This window comes from Eschscholzia californica, unplaced genomic scaffold (genome assembly GCF_041429995.1).
Source record: "Eschscholzia californica isolate CP2 unplaced genomic scaffold, dmEscCali1.0.p SCAF_3, whole genome shotgun sequence".
NCBI classification, from domain to species: Eukaryota; Viridiplantae; Streptophyta; class Magnoliopsida; order Ranunculales; family Papaveraceae; genus Eschscholzia; species Eschscholzia californica.
The window spans coordinates 50,380,605-50,397,925 of NW_028238420.1; the positions used below are offsets into that span (position 1 = coordinate 50,380,605).

Consider the following 17,321-nt stretch of genomic DNA (forward strand, 5'->3'; position numbering starts at 1 on the left):
AGGTTCTGTGGAATCTTTACCAAATGTTTGGTGCACAGGAATGAAATTCGATTATTAGAAACCGTATTGCATAATGGTGTTTGATACATGAAAATACATGAAGAATCACATCCAAGAAGGAACGTTGTTCCTCCCGAGGGGAATCTCAAATCGAAAGAATCAGAGAGTTTGCGATTCACTTTCCCTTGGAATAAATATTAAGGTAAATAATCTATTTACAATATTAAGCTTCCAATCCTATTTCTGAAAAAACCAAACTATAGGGCTGGTATTGTAATAATTGCTATTGCTTTTCATGGTTCCTTTACTATAGCCAACATGGGCTTAAGAGCTGGTGTTGGAAATTTGATCCTTGTTTCTCTCTGTAAAAAGACGTGCTAATAATTTTTCGGACTTCTTATGCAAATCCTGCAAACCTGTTCAAACTATGTGAAAAATCTTACTATGATACGCATTAAATTCTGCATATCTCCTGTGCAAATTGCAAACCCTGGATAAGGAACTGAAGACAGAAGAAGATCGACTGACCTTTCTGTACAGAAGCCGAGGCAAACTAGTATCTGTCTCATTCCTGATCCTCAAGAGATCTGGCATTCGTTTATAAGACCATTAATTATGGTTCTGGCTGTGAAACTATTAAAATAAAACTTTATAATAACTGGATCAAACTATGGGTATGTAATAATCCATGTTTTTGATTCAAAGTATGAGTTATTAACTAACTGTTTAAACTATAAAATACGGTTATTATAAAAACGACTGTCACAGTTGTTATAAGGTAATATGATGAAGTTCTGATACATAATGAAAATGGAAGTTTGTATTTTAAATATATGAATGAATTTCTGTCTGAGTAAACCAGCTCTCTTTCCCTATCTGAACTTCTTCCCTTCTTTCTCCAAGAACTATAACCAGAAACCCTTTTCCTCCAACAATTTGATCAATGTGAATAAGAACACTTCCACAGTAAACACAAAAGAATATCTACAGTTAGAGTATGAAGAAAGAAAGAAAAAGATATAAGTATTACCACACGAGATTAATCTCGTTCTTCTACAAAACTTTTTGCTGATGCGGAAGGAAGAGAGGCCTATAAAGATGATATTATCAGCTCGAACCACTCAGATAACCGAATCAACTTAGTTGAGATATCCCGCTTGTTGCTGATATAGGAATTGGCATTTGTAATCATCACTTGAAAGTCATGTTGCACTGCCTCCAAGGTACGGTAGTAGTTGTTCTGTAATCTCAACTGGATTATCTCCAACGATAATGGAACAGGAAACCTGAAAAGAAGTCGGTTAGTTCTTCTACTTGTGGGTGAATGAACTCCCTCAAAGATAACACCAAAAGAGAATAGAAGTTTTCACATTTGAAATTAGTCAATCAACTAAGACTTGACATAAAGCACATGTTTATTAACATTGAATTCCATCAAGGAATAGAAAGCTAGGCAACTTGGAAGCCCGGCCCTTATAAAAAATGAGAGAGCAGTTGCTCGTTTTTTCTCCCTCATTATCCGAGTCTGACTCGTCTGACTCGAATGGACCCAAAATCAGCCAAAGTCAGCCATTCAAACGAGACAGACATCACGAGGCAGAGAAAAATGAACATTCTGAAATCTGACTCGAGCCCATTCAGACCAAGAATCAGATTTCAAATCTGCTAGAGAGAAAAACAAGCACTACCTTAGTGGCTAAGAAGACTACTACTCCCTTATAGCTGAAATCCAGGAATGTATTATGAAAACACAGCCACAAAAAGAACACATAATGGTTCATATGAACTTCAAACCCCACTTATAACTTATGTCATGGACGCTTTCAGTTTAATGGCATGAGAATTGTTCATTAGACCAGCTGCACAAACTTATTCATGAAAAGTTACGCATATGAATCCGATTTCCTGATTTTATCATGGGACGTATTTATGGGTCTGATAACCGAGGGGTACTTCCTCGTTTGCCCATTTTCCCTACTTGCTGATATTCAATTATCTATTTGCTAGTTCACAGACATACAGCTAGAAGTATAACAAAATCAGGCACAAAAAGCAAAAAGCTAAAGATACTGAAGCTAGACAAGGAAAGAGATACCTGTTGAAGTAATCTTCTTTCTGAAAGATCTGTTTCAATTTGTTGACCCCATGAGTCTCCTGCAATATTATGGAAATAAAATTAGTACACAAATGTAGAACAAGTATACCATCTACAATTCAAGGAACTTGCTTAGAGAGGGTGGACACTTTGATTATTATGGATTCCGACAATCACTTGAAAGAGAGAACAATGACAGTAAATTTATTGTAGAAATTTTCTGTAGCAGCAATAGAAAAATCAACCTGATACCGGCTTCCAGTGCGCTCTAACTTTAGAAAAGAATTCAATAGGGTAATTCTGGCATGATCATCAATACGAGGGTGCTCCCACTGCGTACCAACTTCGTGGAGTTCCCAAGGGCTGTGTTGATGTTGGTCATTATCAATATCATTCTTGTAGACTATAGTATATCTCTCCCATGGACTATCTGGAAATTCCAGAGATTTAGCTTTCTCAGCATGGATTCGACCATCCCACCAACTCCCACCTTCCTCACCTTCGTTTTTCCACCAGACCTGGCATTTATCCCTACGAGCCCACTTTCTACTTATAGCAGCATCATACATAGTTCTTTCGACAATAAAATCCCCAAAATTGTTCAGCTCAGGCAAAGTCACTTTCACAGTTCTACCACGAATTTTGGAATTAGGATCAATGAATTCCAGGGTAAGTTTGCAGCAGCTTTCTCCAGAACCAGGAACAGTAGAATATTCAAGGCCTACAACTTTACAGAACTCAGCAGCTTTAAGATTTCCCTTCAGTGATCTCCAAGCTCCATGTTCTGTTGAACGACGTAAATGCATCTTCTCTTCATACTCTTCATGTCCCTGAGAAGCAGTCCATGTCAAGTACAGAGATATGGAAAATTAACAAATAAACTATATGATTTGGTAAGAGAAGCTAGAAAATTGCTCACCTGTACCAGGTACACAACTTGATCACCTTGTTGAGGGATATATCGATAACTCTCCTCATGCTCTGACAACATCAACCATGATAGCTTTCTTGTTGTTTGACGTGAACTCCTCTTATCCACGGAACTTAACTTCATATCAAGATAGTCCTCTCTCCTGTTTCGAGTAGATCTCAGACCAACTGTAATTTTTTGATCGGACCTCCACTCTCTTCCTAGTAATTGGTCATGCGCGTTTACCTCACGTCTCTTTGATGCTCTTGACGACGTTCCAGCAGACCCATGACCATTCTTCAGCTTGAAAGGACTGCTTGTATTATTCAGATCAAGTGCAGTTCCCTTCATGGATCTTGTTCTACGGGTCCCATCAGTTGCAGTTTCGGGGAAGTCCGTTAGTTGGTCATGATTATAACTGCTTGCATTTGAAGTACTTTCTTCCAAACAGCCATCACCTTCAGAGTTAGATTTAGCCTTATGCGTCTTTGACCTGCTATAAACAGCGCAGAACATCTTGTCTGAATCTGAATGCCTCCTATTTAAACCTTGGGAAATGGATAATCTGGAAGCATTAATTTTTTGTAAGTCATTCTCATCTCCATTATCTGAATTCTGCATGCTAGTGCGTTCATCTTCTAAACGCACCCCTGAATCTGAAGCTTGTTCCATGCGAGATGGAGTTCCAGAATCAAATTCAGCATTCTTTGGGTCTTCAAAAGCAACAACTGAATTTAGCTTGGAACAACTACCCTGGTCTCTCTGCACAGTTTTTGATATAATCCTAAACTTTGGGACACGAGGGACTTTCTCTCTGCCGTCAGTTCCATTCTCAAAAGGCATTTTATCCTCACCCATATATTGGCTTGGTCCACATTGGCTTTCTGGTTCATTGACAAGATTTTCAGTATAGGAGACAAGATTAGTCCCTTTGTTCAATCTACTGTCATCCATGTCCGACTTCTCAACTGATTTAGATTTTTTAGCACTTTCAAGAGGAGCAAACTCTTCATGACTTGTAAGAACTTGATTTTGTGAAGTACCAGCTCCATGCTCCTCCTGCATATTAACACTGTTGCTAATTGCGTTATGGTCATCAACGTCAGCTTTAGACCCAGTGAGTAAATCGCTGGGCAAGGCTTCTCCTGGTCTACAACGTTTAGACCTCCGTGCCTTCACCTCTCCCCATCCCGAAGTCAGGTGATCTTCAACATCTTCAGATTCTTCCAATTCTCTGCCATTACCAGAAGAGTTTCGTGGATCCTGATAGCTCGGGTAGCTTTCTACTCCAACAGCTTTATGATGCGCTTTAGATGATGAACCAGCCAAATCAGTTTGTTTCTCGCATTTTATTTTTATGCTACCCGCAGAAGTTTTCTTTGAACCAGGATTCGGTAATTTAAGGACCAATTTTTTCCTGGGTTCATTATTCGACTGACTTTCAGGTAGTCCAGCTTTTAGGAAATCATTAGACTCTTCCAACAATGGTGCTTTCCCTTTAAAATGCCTGTCATGCACATTGTCTGTAGATCTATCAGATTCATTGCTCTCGATGTCTGAATCTTGTAGCATCGGTTCACTATCTGATGAATCAGTTTCTGAGCCTCCAACATCTTCTTCTTCATCTTCTTCTTCTGAAGATACTCCAGTCCATAAAGAAACATTATGAAGACAATTCCGTGCAGCAACTCTCTGAGACCGCAATGACTTCGAAATAGATGATTTCTTCTTCTTACTTTTCTTTCCAGTTCTTTGTTTCTTACTTTTACTTCGAAGTAAAGTGCCATCGCGCTGGTCTAAATTCCTCCTCTTGATACGCCTCCCGGAAGAAGTCATTAACTCAACCTGAAAATAAATATATATATATTCATCCAACAAGTCAATAAAAGAGGGAGAGAGAGAGAGAGAGGAGAGGAAGAGGGAGGGAGAGGCAGAGGGAGAGGGAGAGAGAGAGAGTACTTCTCCTTTGTGCTTCTTCCTTTTTGATCTCCGAAGGCCGTCCTTTTTACTATGCGCAGCATCACTGTCCTCTGCACTTGACTCTGCATCACCGGTTGAACTAGTACTTAACCCCTTTTTCCCCTCTTCACTAGAATATTCTTCAGTTACATTGTATTCTGAATCATTGTCTTCACTTCGAATTTCATTTTCGGGTTCCCAGTCCATGGCATCTAAGAACTCTGGCAATGGCTCCATTATTCTGTCCAAATCCACCAAAGGGAGCATTGGGTAATCTAGAAGGCCACTAGTGTCAGCTGGGCCGATAGCAAATTTAACTGAAGAAGGCCGCCATTCAATACCTAGAGCACCCAATCGCCGCTGCTGGTACATGCTCTGATAAGGTTCTGGGTATGGAATCATGCCTGCCGTTTCCAAATACAGAATAAAAAATATAGATATGTGATCTAACAGAAATATCATTATTAAGAAAAATTTATTAGGATTATAAAATAAAACAGCACATACTTGAATCACAAAGAAGATCTTGAATGTTCCTCCTGTATGGAATTAGCTGAGTCTCCTGCATCAAAGTTAAAAATGTAAAACCAAGGGAAGGGAACTTGAAACAATAAACTTGCAAAGCTTAGAAACGATCTCCTCAGTGGTGAAAAACTTTGAGTTACAGTCTCTGCATAACAATACACATCCAGCATCCAATACTATACTAGGATGTTCATTTTTCTTATCTGTCTTTATAAACGTAGACATGCTCCCTACGAATGTAAATAAGAGCACTCAACGAACCTGATCCAAAGCATTTCCATGGGTATCTTGAATAAGGGGGCGATAATCACCTAAGAAGAACTGTTTGAAAGACCAAACAAGAAATTTTAATATATGAATTTCTTATGATAACGAATTAAAGTAAGACCTTTACTACCTGATCGTACATTGCATCCGCTTGGGCCTCCCCTTGGCCAGTTGTTAATACATATATCTGACCAACATCATCAGAAAGTATAATCGAAGTACCATCCCTGTATTACGAAAAGGATGTCTCAGCAGAAAAACGAAATCAACATCACAGCCATCCCAAGAAATGTAACGCAGTTTAACAGAAAATAAAATAAAAAACAGTAAGAAGATAAAAAAGGAGCACAAGAAATCTAATATCTGAAGGATGTCTTTCGTAAGCTGAAACACAGCGAAATTCCTCGTTATAGTGGGAATTCACACTAGTTTCAAATTCGTGCATATTGCTGTGCAGATTATCTTTCGAGAGGAAATTCTACTTTTTCCATTTACTTTCAGTATTTTGGTAATATATTATACATAATTTAAACTAGAAAAATATATATTACATCCTAAATTTGACAAGAGGGTGACCACTTGGCCCGAACCTATATCACCAATACAGTAAGGTATATTTTAAAGACGGACCTTAGGGTTAAGTTTATAATAGATTTATATATGTACAGTGTAGTAATGGAATAATATGAACATAGAGCAACCACGGTCCTTCTAGGCCTAGTAAGGTCTCTCCCCTCGGTAACCCCCTCCAAGCCTAAAATGGCTCTCCTTTGATTAACCACGACATTCCCTTACTTCCCACCATTTTAGCAAACGAAAATAAAAATCTCTTTCCCTACAAACGCCAAACTCAGGAATCAGAAATAAGGAGTTAATAGCACACATGGTTTTCCCATGTCTAATGCACAAGCTGAATTTTATTAAAACAACAAAGCATTAAAGAAAAGCTTCAGACCAAAACATTTAAACTTTTGATGAAAGAAGAAAATCTTAAAAGAAAGAACTGAGGTTATCGGTTTCCTCTAGATACGTTATGATACAATTTCACAGATTTTTTTTTTAAATTTTAACAAACTAATCCCGAGATAAGGAAAACATGCTAGAAGACCGTGTGTGAAACCTATGAGCATGAATGGATGAGAATGAGAACCGAGGTAGGTTAAGCAATACATACATGTTAATTGTTGTACATAAGATTAACTTGTGTAAGTTAAGCAGTAGTTATTTTTAAAACTTGGAATGGATTCTAAATTGCATATGAAGGGGGAACCATACAAAAGAAAAAGCAAAACAAAAGGAGGAACATATAAAAACAGAAAAAATAGAAAAAGCCCCACAATGTCAAGAGAAGTTAAGAACTCTTTGCATATGTAGGCATTTGAGCAATAAATTCAAGCTTGGGCACCATATTACAATATAATGTATTTGCATGCCCATCAGAAGCATTGGACATATGTCACTGGTTCTGCCATTATCATATGGAACTAGGAAGCATGAATGTTGTTACATACTTATACTGATACCACTGGTGCAGATATAATTTCATAGGAAAAGGATTAAGTCCATGCTCAATTCAATGAAAGTAAAACTGTAACATGAAGTGGCTCCTCTGTAATTCACTTACGGAGAAAACTTCCCGTCAACCAACTTGAAGCGCCCAATTTCATATGTGCGAATAGGTGTGCCCTCCCATATCTAAGAACATGGAAAATATGGGAATTATGAAAAGAGCGCACTAGCAGAAACATGAAGAAATACAACAGGGTTAGGATAGTCTTACATCCCAGACTATCGTTTTCCCGTCATATCCTGCACTCATTGCTATCCGGGGGTTGAAAGGGTGAACATCCAACACATACGTCTATAAAGAAAGAGAGAAAATAAAATCAGAATTTTGACAGGTCCCTCTACCAAAAGAACACATACATGAAGAGACGTGTCTTGAAACACATAGCACTCCCATAAGTGAAATTAGTGGATTTTATTGCATAGCAAAAGAAAGTAAGTCATAGAATTGCTTTAAGGTGCTTTATTTTTAAAATCAGTTATGATCAGTGAGGTGGTCTGGTAGGAACCAGCTTGCGATTTGGAACCATCTGGCAAGACAAATTCACGGTTCTCTTCTATCCAAGGGAACCAGTATGATCTCAAAATATATCCAAAATCAGATTCAGACAGAGATCACTTACAGATTCACTATGCCCAGTCAAAGAATGGACCAATTCACCAGTAATAGCATTCCAAACACATATTCTGCAATCTGTTATCAAAATATTTGGTGTTATAATGGAACTTTTGCAGGAACCATTTATATACCAATAAATATGCGCAGCTTTGGCAGTTCAGAGGAATAATATGCCCATCTGTGACAAGTGCCAGACTATATCCAGCCTTAGCCCTTTTCAATACTGTGGCAGCTCATAGATGGGCATATTTTTATGCTCCTATACTTTCTCTTAGCACAAGGAGAGACACTTTCTGCATAATGCATATACAATTCAAGGAAAGAATAAACCCTACCCATGATTGCAGCAAGAACAAAGCGGTTATCCAAGCTCCATATGATCATATTAACACCACGGGGTGTTGGAAGGATTCTCTGGCGTGGGCCTCCCCGAAGTGGTTGAGGAGGCATTGGAGGGGGAGGAACTTTTAGATGACATGCGCGTGTCCAGCGACCAACTTTTCCCTGAACAAGTAACAAAGAAAAGGAAAATCAATATCTTTCTCACTGTACATTTGATATAGCAAGATTGTGTCCATTAAAGGTGCAGATGTTTAATAAAATTATGAGAACTAATTAAAAATGAAGCATCACATGAGATCTGCGTGATTTTGGAATCCAAAGTATAGCACTGCCATCACGAGAACAAGTAACTATGAAGTCATGGATAAACCTGAAAGATAGAAGTAATTGTTCAGTCAATTTGATGTCAGAGAGAAGATTACGCTACACTTTTGTTCAATAGGTAGTAATAATATATAGCCATGGATGATCAAGAAAGAATGAAACGATGAAACATTCATAGGCAGGGAAACTAATAACTATTACCAGTGTCTTCTCAAGTATGATAGATGTAAATCGAATTACATGATCCCAAAAGGAACTGCGGGTAACAGAATCTATGTTTATTTCACTGAAATACCATCTGATGAAATGCCAACAAGTGAAGATTGACATGTCTGTTGCAAGATGGGTTTCAACAGAAGAAAAGTTCATTTCCACAGATAAGCATGATCGTAATGCCTAGAGAGCTTTGTTTCCTCCCAACAGTGTGTCAAGTATCATACTGTTTTTCTTCGTCATCAGCTAATATTTTCCGCACCCCGGCCCCACCGCACCCCAACCCCACTCTAGAAATAAATACAAATTTGTCACGATCACTCCGTTGCCATCCACCACTACTTGTTCCATGTGAATGTTTGTTTATGACATCTCGTGAAACTAATTCTATTTCTTCCAGTAGACACTTCACTGCTGATCGAAAATGTCAATAACTTTCAAAAGTTTCCTACTGGGTGACTGTTGCTTGTTACCACCACCAAACAAAAAAAAGAGAACTAGAACCCTCTAGATGCCCTCCAAATACAATTAGTTCCTCAACGAACCAGCGATAAGACACCCTCCTAATTGTTGGAATCGGGATGATGACAACTCACAAGGAAATAAAATTAAGAAAATACTCAATACAAAGTTATATATCATTAACATACCAGGAGTTCTTGAATTTTCTAATATTATCTTCCTTTAAAGTGTCACTCGAAGAGGATCTAGAGGTCATGGAGCATCCACTGCACATGTAGCAACAAAAATCAGCATGTGAAATCTTGGGAAATAGTTGCAAGATTAACTAGGACGACCTTACCTAAACTGGACATAATTAACATCATTTTCGTGGCCAATTAAGACATCCATCTCATGGTTAGGCTGGGCAGAGTCATCTGAGTTGAATTTACAAGCACTCCACACCTGCAGATTACTGGTTACCGATAAAGAATGTATAGATGGACAAAGAAGACACTCGGAGAAAGTTAGGAAAACAAAAAAATCTCAGAAGATACTTTTTAGAACAACAAGTTTTACTTTTCATTTTAAATTAGCTAAAATTTAAGATGTTTAGCTTGTACCCTTGCATGATGGTCTGAGCTGCCAGTGACAAAAACGGTTCCGTTAGCATTGTATGCACAACACAGTATTTGATGGCTCTGCAAACCAGCACTCGATGATGGACCACTGGTCTTTCCTACATCCACTTTCATTCCTGTAAGATATTACTGCTCAAAGCCTAGTGAGCTAGTTAAAACCACAGGCATAATATGAAAAAACTAACCAGCTGTAGTGTCTGGCGGCTTCGGAAGGAAAACTCGAGGAGTAAGCTGGGAATATCTAGCATCCCAGATCCGACAAGTTCCATCATCAGATGACCTGTAAGAAATATAAACAGTAAAAACTGAATATTAGAACACACAAAGGTGCGTTGAATTTTTCGAAATTGTGTAGCTGATAGATTCTAAACTCCATAGCAGGAAACAAATACAAGAAAAAACTAGAGACCAAAAAGAAGCTTTCGTTGACCTATAAAATTCACTAAACAACAGAATTTTCGTTAAGAGATAAGGAACATGGTGTTTCCTTCTTTAGAAATGGACGAGCAAAAGCAGGTAGGGTACTAGTCATGGTCCAAGATATAAACAGAGGTATACGACTTTGTTTATACAGAAGGGATTTGACTTCAGTAGTTCTCCAGTTATGTCTTCAGAATTACTGAAGAAACATTACTAATTAGGGTAAAAAGATCAGCTACTTTAGCACGCTAGATAGAACAGTTCAAACACAAGCTAATATAATAACAAAAATGGGATAGTATACCATCACGCAAATCGACAACAAGAGCCAAAACTAATAGCCTCGTACATCTTAATAGTTGTGAAAGGGTAAGTGTTTCAAGATATAATAGTTGTGGAAGGAAAGGTGCTTCCATATATAATAGCTGTTCCAAAAATGCCAGGGCCACATTTACATATCTGAACATTACAGGAGTAAGGTCAAAGAAGCTCAAAGGAGAAGTGGAATAACTGTAACAGATAAAGAGTGAACACAGACTACAAAAGTATTAGAACCAAACTACTGGATCAATTTTTTCATCATTACGAGTAGAGCATTAAAGCATCAAAGTAGACTGCAAAATGAGCAAAGTATCAAGAGAACAAAACTAAAGAGTAGCGCTTACGATAAAAGATTGTAAACAGCGCTAGGTCGCGGACTGAAGGCTATAGCAGTAACAGCTCCGGTATGTCCCCGCAGAACAGAAATTGGATGCCCATCTGGCAAACGCCACTGTCTCACACCAGAAATAGTTGTGTCATCATCAAAAAAAGGAGGGAGGGAGGCAATAAATAAACATTACAATATTAGATGAAAATTACTACAGATGTTGAAGATAATCTTACAACTCGAATAATGAAGTCATTTGAGGATGAAGCCACCACAGCATTATTCGAACTCACAGCCAGATCAGTAATGTCACCCTTCCAGAGCATTAGCGGAACAATTAAACTAATATACTCAAACAACAAAAAACAACTAGCTAGTTAAACAAGGTGGAGTAGCATATAAACTCACTTCATGACCACGACAGCTGGCCAAGCAAAATCCTGTCTCCATTGACCATATTTTTACAAGACGATCATCTGAACCAGTAATCACATATCTTCCTGAACGATCAAATATGGCTGCAAGATTCATAAGCCAAAAACCTATTAGACACCAGTTCGCATGAACTGAAAATGATAAAGTTAATGCAAGACTCAAACATATATGAATATAAGAAGTTGCTGGCATACTATCAGTGTGAAGGAAAAAAACGTGGGACTGAGTTTCCTGTTAATGCTTTTAGGTAGTTTTTCCATATTCAATGGATTGAGTTAAAAGAATAGCCTTCATTAAACTCTCTACCATAGCTTTTGCAGTCTAACTTCACATATTAGCAGAAACTATCACGACTTTAGAGCTAAGATATATTTTACCACAGTAGACAGCATCTCGGTGTCCTCTGAGCTTCTTTATGTTTTCCATCTTTTGTACCATAGTTGATGGTTTAGCAATAGCATAACATGCTGCCCGGATGGATGGAGCACGATGATGCTTAGTAAAACCACCACCGATTTCCCTCAAACCTAGCCCATGCACCTGGTCAGCCTGCATGTGAGGCCAGCGCAAGTAAGCAGGCGGACGGCTGACCTGATTATCTTCTTTTCTCCTGTCAGCTGCAAAGTCCAACAAAACAAAATTTTCCACGAACTTAGAATATCAGGAGAAATATATACAGAAAGAACCTATATTCATTTATTGGTGACTCATCATTTACATTCTCATTAAAGAGTAGGTTACAGAGCCACCTCATAGTAAATTACAAAATATAATCTTACATTCCAGTAGTGAAAAGGGACCAGATCCAAGGACCGTAGGAACATCAGCAGCATTTGGAACATGTCCCCCAAGCATACCAAGAGATGGAGGGGCAACAGTCACGATCAATTGCTTTAGAAGCTTTACTAAATGGTCTTTTTCAACATGGGGATACCTAAAAAATGAAACATTTGAATGAAATATATAAATCTGACCTCGAAATGGGATTGAATTGTGTTGACCAGAAACTAAATAGTACGCCAAGGTTCATATACAGGACCATTAACATGTAAATTGGTTCCAGTTGCATGTACTTTTGTATCAAATGAACCCAATAAGGTAAAAAAAAAACTTCCAACAGCTTACAACTTGTGAGTATTATTTTACGATATTCGACGTTTGTCTGACCTAAGAACCAATACAAAGACGTTACAGATAATTCCACAGATCTTTAAGTAAGAAAACTGATAACCAACAGAACCAACCACTGACACCCCTATCAGGAGTGTCGCGGTGGGATCTATTTAGATGAAAGCCAGCTAAATAAGTACACGTATATAAAATTCAACAAATAGACTTAAATCCATACTTATGTCATAAAAAGAAGAGAGGCAGTATACGCACCTTTCTACTAATGTATTGAAGCCTAATGGCAGGGACAAGCCATTATCGTTTTCATCCCCACTGCGGCCACCATTTCTTGAATACCAAGCATGATATCTTCTAGGTAAAAGTTGATGTTCAAGAAGCTCATTCCAAAATTGTCCATAAGTTCGGTGACATGGACCAGCGGAGAGAAAATGCATAATCAAAAAATAAACTTCTCGGAGGTCAATATCCACATCGGCTTCGGCAGAAGTAGCTCTAGCTATCTCCGTCCCTTCAAATTGAGCCTTCTGGGGCACCTTATTATTTGGTAAGTTCAGAGGTGGCACACTAACAGAAGGTGCTTCATTGGATGGTTGATACTTCCTAAGAGCCATGCTTCATATGGAAGCTGGAAATCACACAACTGCATTCATTTATGTCTTTCTTAGGCATAGGTAAGAAGTCATCGTATCTCTGACAGACAGGTAGTGTCGATGAAAATAACTATATGAAGTGAACATAAATACAAAGTTAACTCTAAATTACTCCAGATCGGGGATAGCCTGTGTCGATCCAATCTCGAGTTAGCTTGTATACAAAACCATTACATTGTCAGAGTTCAATTTGAATTATTAAAGTAGAGTTTCTCGCCTATCATGAATGTATATATGTACGTATCAGATTTAGTGATAACTTGATCCAGTCATTCAACCAGGATTGAACGTGATCGGGATCCTTCCAAGTTTCTCGCCCATCCTGAGCCTTTCCTGTTCCCAACTTGTTAGCTTGGAAACATAATTAGTATAGCTCAGTAGAGACTAGAGAAGTTGCAATCTTCAATAAAGAAGTGGTTGTCTATAACCACTACAGAGGTTGTTGACCTTGAAATAATAACTGAGGTCAGCTAGGTAATATCCCATATTCCTACTAGGTATAACACGCTCTAGTAATCACATAATATAAGTGAGCATCCACACTTAATCGATACAAATACTAGTTATTTGCAAAATGTATACGAAAATAAAAACATTAACTAGACTACTAATACAACAAAAAACATTCATTGATCATATGAAAGAGATGGAGAATTATAAATCTAAACAATTTCACTAGTATAAACAATAATGTAAACTAAAAATGACAATTTCTTTTATAAAACTATAAAACTTAAAAAGAAATTACGAGACTTCATAGTCCCGAATTTATCTCCGCTTCAAGTACGCATAAAGGAGAGATTGTGCTACTGGTTAAGGGACCAAACAAATTTAGGAGACAAATATAGCAATTATTTACCATTAATGGAAACAAATAAAGAAAAGAAACGGGCAAACTATTGCCGTTGAAGAGAAAAAAAGATAAATGTACCAAACCTTCAATAAATATGATTACGAGACAACTTTAATATCCGGAAGTAGTTCTAGATTTGTAGAATCATAAGGAACCCCTGTGGTAGATTATGTGCTTAATGCACTATAATGTCTTTAGCTTTCACCGGAATTACAGTAATTACATGAAAGATAAAAAGATGCTAAATGATGCTTTCTCTCTAATAACTGTTGTATGCCTTGGTCATGAAACATAGAAGATATTGTCCTGATTTGCTATATAAGTTACTCAAAACCAATCAAAACGATGAAAGAAGAAGAAGAAGGATGTTTTTATTTTCTAGTCCAAGTCATTACCAATTAGGAATTTCTAGCTTTCACTAATTAATCACATACCTGTATAATTGCAAAGCATTTTAATTCCACCAATGGTAAAAGATGACTGGAATTCCTTAAATAAATGAAATTTGTACGTTAGTCTCCATTCTCCAACAATCACTGAGCTCTGCAGCTCAAGTCCTAGTTTTCTATTCGATAATTGCACAACTTTCATGAGGTGTTGCAGCTAGAATAGTAAGAACATACTATATAATGTATGCTACCTATGTTATTTCTTACTATTCTTTAACAAATTATGATTCCGCCAGATTATAACCAATATAAGCAATTATACTTTGGCAGCTGGCCTCATCCCCACTACGATATTTTGCCCAAATAAAACTTCTTTTACCAATTAGAACAAAAACAATAAAGAGACAAATAGTTACAATATATTACCTCAAATGCGTGCTCTTCAGATAAGTTTGCGCTTTTTCCCTCAGCTATCCCGACCTTGTTTAGGTTTGAACTGTCATAAGCAATGAATTTAACGATAACTGATTGCTTCTCCACACAAAATATGATAGTACCATCCAAACAAATGACTAATAAACTTGGAAAATTGAATCCATTTAAGGTTAAGGATGATACTCATTGTAAGTCTGTAACAGCTGATTAAAAGTAATCACCTCCTAAACCTAATCCATGTCACTAAAATAGTATATACCACCCTCCGAGAGTTGCAATTAAAATCTAAAGGTTAACCGAGTGTGTGAAATTTGTGATCTCCTTTATGCAAATCAATCACCCTTGTCTCACTAGAAAACTAACATTCTCAATAACAAACATGGACCTAATCACTAAGACAAAACCTAAGCTAAAACAAACTTAATCGCTTATCCATTTCCAAGAGGAAACAAAAGCCCACACAAATCCATGAATAGGATTAATAAGAGAGCGCGATTTAACCAATAAAAACCTAAGGCATTAACTAAGTCTGCATCACCTACTAAGATCCAAAATCTAGTTTTTGTGGTTTCATTTTCTACTAATCATTATGGCTTTTAAAATTTTTAAATCAGCCACCAGAAGGATAACTGGCAGAAACCTGAAACCAAAACCTAATTTTTCCTAAACCCTAACATTCAAAAATTTAAACATCTTTCTTTATAAATATAAAAAAAATTAAAATTTCAAGTTAAAGTTTATTCAGTATTTCTCATGCAAACACAAGAATTCACAAGAAATACCAATTCAAGATCTACTCAAACACATGCAGAAACCCTAATTGATTTCAATGGACTCCATTTCTTCACCAAACAATAAGTTTAATAGTTTACTATTCATTAATCCAATAAAGATAAGATAAAAAGCTTTTCTAACGGAACAGTTAATCAATTTTATCAGCAAAACTAAGAAATCAATAAGAGAGTGAAGAATTTGATAATGATGATGAAATTAGTTACCTAGGGCAAAAGACCAGCAATCGCAATGCACTCGTTGGGCAAGCAATTTAGAATCTCTCACAGAGCTAATCGGAAGAGAAGGTTGAAGGAAGCGTTTTTTACAACCCACCGAAACCTCTCTCTCTTTCTCTCTCTCTCTCTAGTTTTTTTTTCTCCTTTCAGAGAACAGTGAGGCCCTTTGTACTCCAGTGGTCGGGTATCTTTTATCCAACTCCGTGTCCCGAAAGACACGTGTCAAAATATCATTGTTCTTGATTAATATCCAAAGGTTGAGATTAGCCAATATGATTTATAGGGACTTATCTAATGAAACTTTAACTCAAACCAACACCCAATTTTATTTGGAAAATTTTACCCGACTCCAAGAGTACCCAACAAATTACTTACCTTATGAACACAAAATAACCTTATGAACACAAAATAAAGAAGAAATTAGAAAAGTCATAAATGAAAAACAAAATTATGAATCATTTGTATTGGAGTAGCCTAAAACGGGAGCGGTAAAGAGATACAAATACATCGGTAACCTAGAATTGGAATCGGTAAAGAAATACAGATATACTCGCATTGTTAATATCAGAATCTTTGATGATAAATTCTTAGCTATTATATAAATGTTAGATTCTTTCAGAATATTGAGATCACTTTGTGAGAAAGTCAATGTAGTTTTTACCAAATATATTGATAGGTAATTAAGTTGTTGCAATGTTTGAATTAATTACATGAAATCTCTTAAAAGATATTGTTAGCTGGGCCAAGAGACCACATTAACAAGTTCTTAAGTGCAGATTTCTTTACATGTTTGGTTACCTTCTAGATCATTGTGATTTATAGAAATTTAATCTTTCTTTTGGGGAGTGATAGAGAAATTTGATTATATCCAATTTTTGTTGATAGGCCACACTTATTTGGGCTATCTTCTTACCGGTTTAAACCAAATAATTCTTTTGTATTTACTCGTGACATTTTTCCTTTTACATTAACGGTAGAACCAGTCCACTCGTGAGTCTCGCGACATAAGTACGCTTTTGTGTTTCCTTTTCCTCACGCGATAAAAGATGAAATCATCGTAGGCAACCCTATGACTACCTTCTTACCGTACTACTAGTGGCATTTGTTTCCTTTTGCATTAATCGTATTCATGATCCCGCGACCTAAGTACACACATATTTTTTTTCTTTTTTCGCCAAGAGAAGATGAAGACATCAAAGGCAAACCTCCGGCTACTTTCTTACCGTACTACTAGCGACATTTGTTTCCTTTTGCATTAATCGTATTTATAATCCCTTGAGCTAAGTACGCATATATTTTTTTCCGCCAAAAGAAGATGAAATCATCAAAGGCAACCCTCTTGCGTAAACACGGTGTAAGAGTTAAACTGATATATTTCCAAACCGTTTTTTCATGAAAAGACAAACAAACATGAGCTAACAAGGTTGTAAAGTACAGAAGAAACAAA

The 17,321-nt window shown here is 37.1% G+C and overlaps 1 protein-coding gene across 17 annotated transcripts; it reads right to left on the reverse strand.

Moving 5' to 3' along the window:
* Positions 1 to 31: 31 nt before the first annotated feature.
* LOC147551421 (WD40/YVTN repeat and Bromo-WDR9-I-like domain-containing protein) lies at positions 32 to 16,345 on the reverse strand. 17 transcript variants are annotated; one of them, XR_015236862.1, is made up of 27 exons: positions 15,863 to 16,345; positions 14,856 to 14,925; positions 14,475 to 14,529; positions 12,790 to 13,162; positions 12,186 to 12,340; positions 11,784 to 12,023; positions 11,380 to 11,489; positions 11,208 to 11,285; positions 10,988 to 11,094; positions 10,088 to 10,182; positions 9,885 to 10,000; positions 9,623 to 9,726; positions 9,471 to 9,548; positions 8,575 to 8,653; positions 8,277 to 8,445; positions 7,946 to 8,016; positions 7,537 to 7,617; positions 7,381 to 7,451; positions 5,887 to 5,983; positions 5,751 to 5,810; positions 5,472 to 5,526; positions 4,965 to 5,368; positions 3,015 to 4,850; positions 2,341 to 2,925; positions 2,096 to 2,154; positions 1,031 to 1,286; positions 32 to 587 (listed from the first exon to the last, which is right to left on the reverse strand). XR_015236862.1 is itself a non-coding variant. In XM_086665829.1 (26 exons), exons 4-26 carry the CDS (start codon positions 13,146 to 13,148, stop codon positions 1,091 to 1,093), a joined length of 5,205 nt encoding a protein of 1,734 aa, XP_086521955.1. In that variant the 5' UTR covers positions 13,149 to 13,162; positions 14,475 to 14,520; positions 14,856 to 14,925; positions 15,863 to 16,345; the 3' UTR covers positions 678 to 1,090. The 17 variants fall into 17 exon arrangements, 15 of the variants coding, with proteins under 15 accessions (XP_086521955.1, XP_086521949.1, XP_086521945.1 ...); XR_015236861.1 differs by having other exon boundaries at positions 9,885 to 10,018; positions 12,790 to 13,177; XM_086665829.1 differs by lacking the exon at positions 32 to 587 and having other exon boundaries at positions 678 to 1,286; positions 14,475 to 14,520.
* Between the last annotated feature and the right edge of the window lie 976 nt (positions 16,346 to 17,321).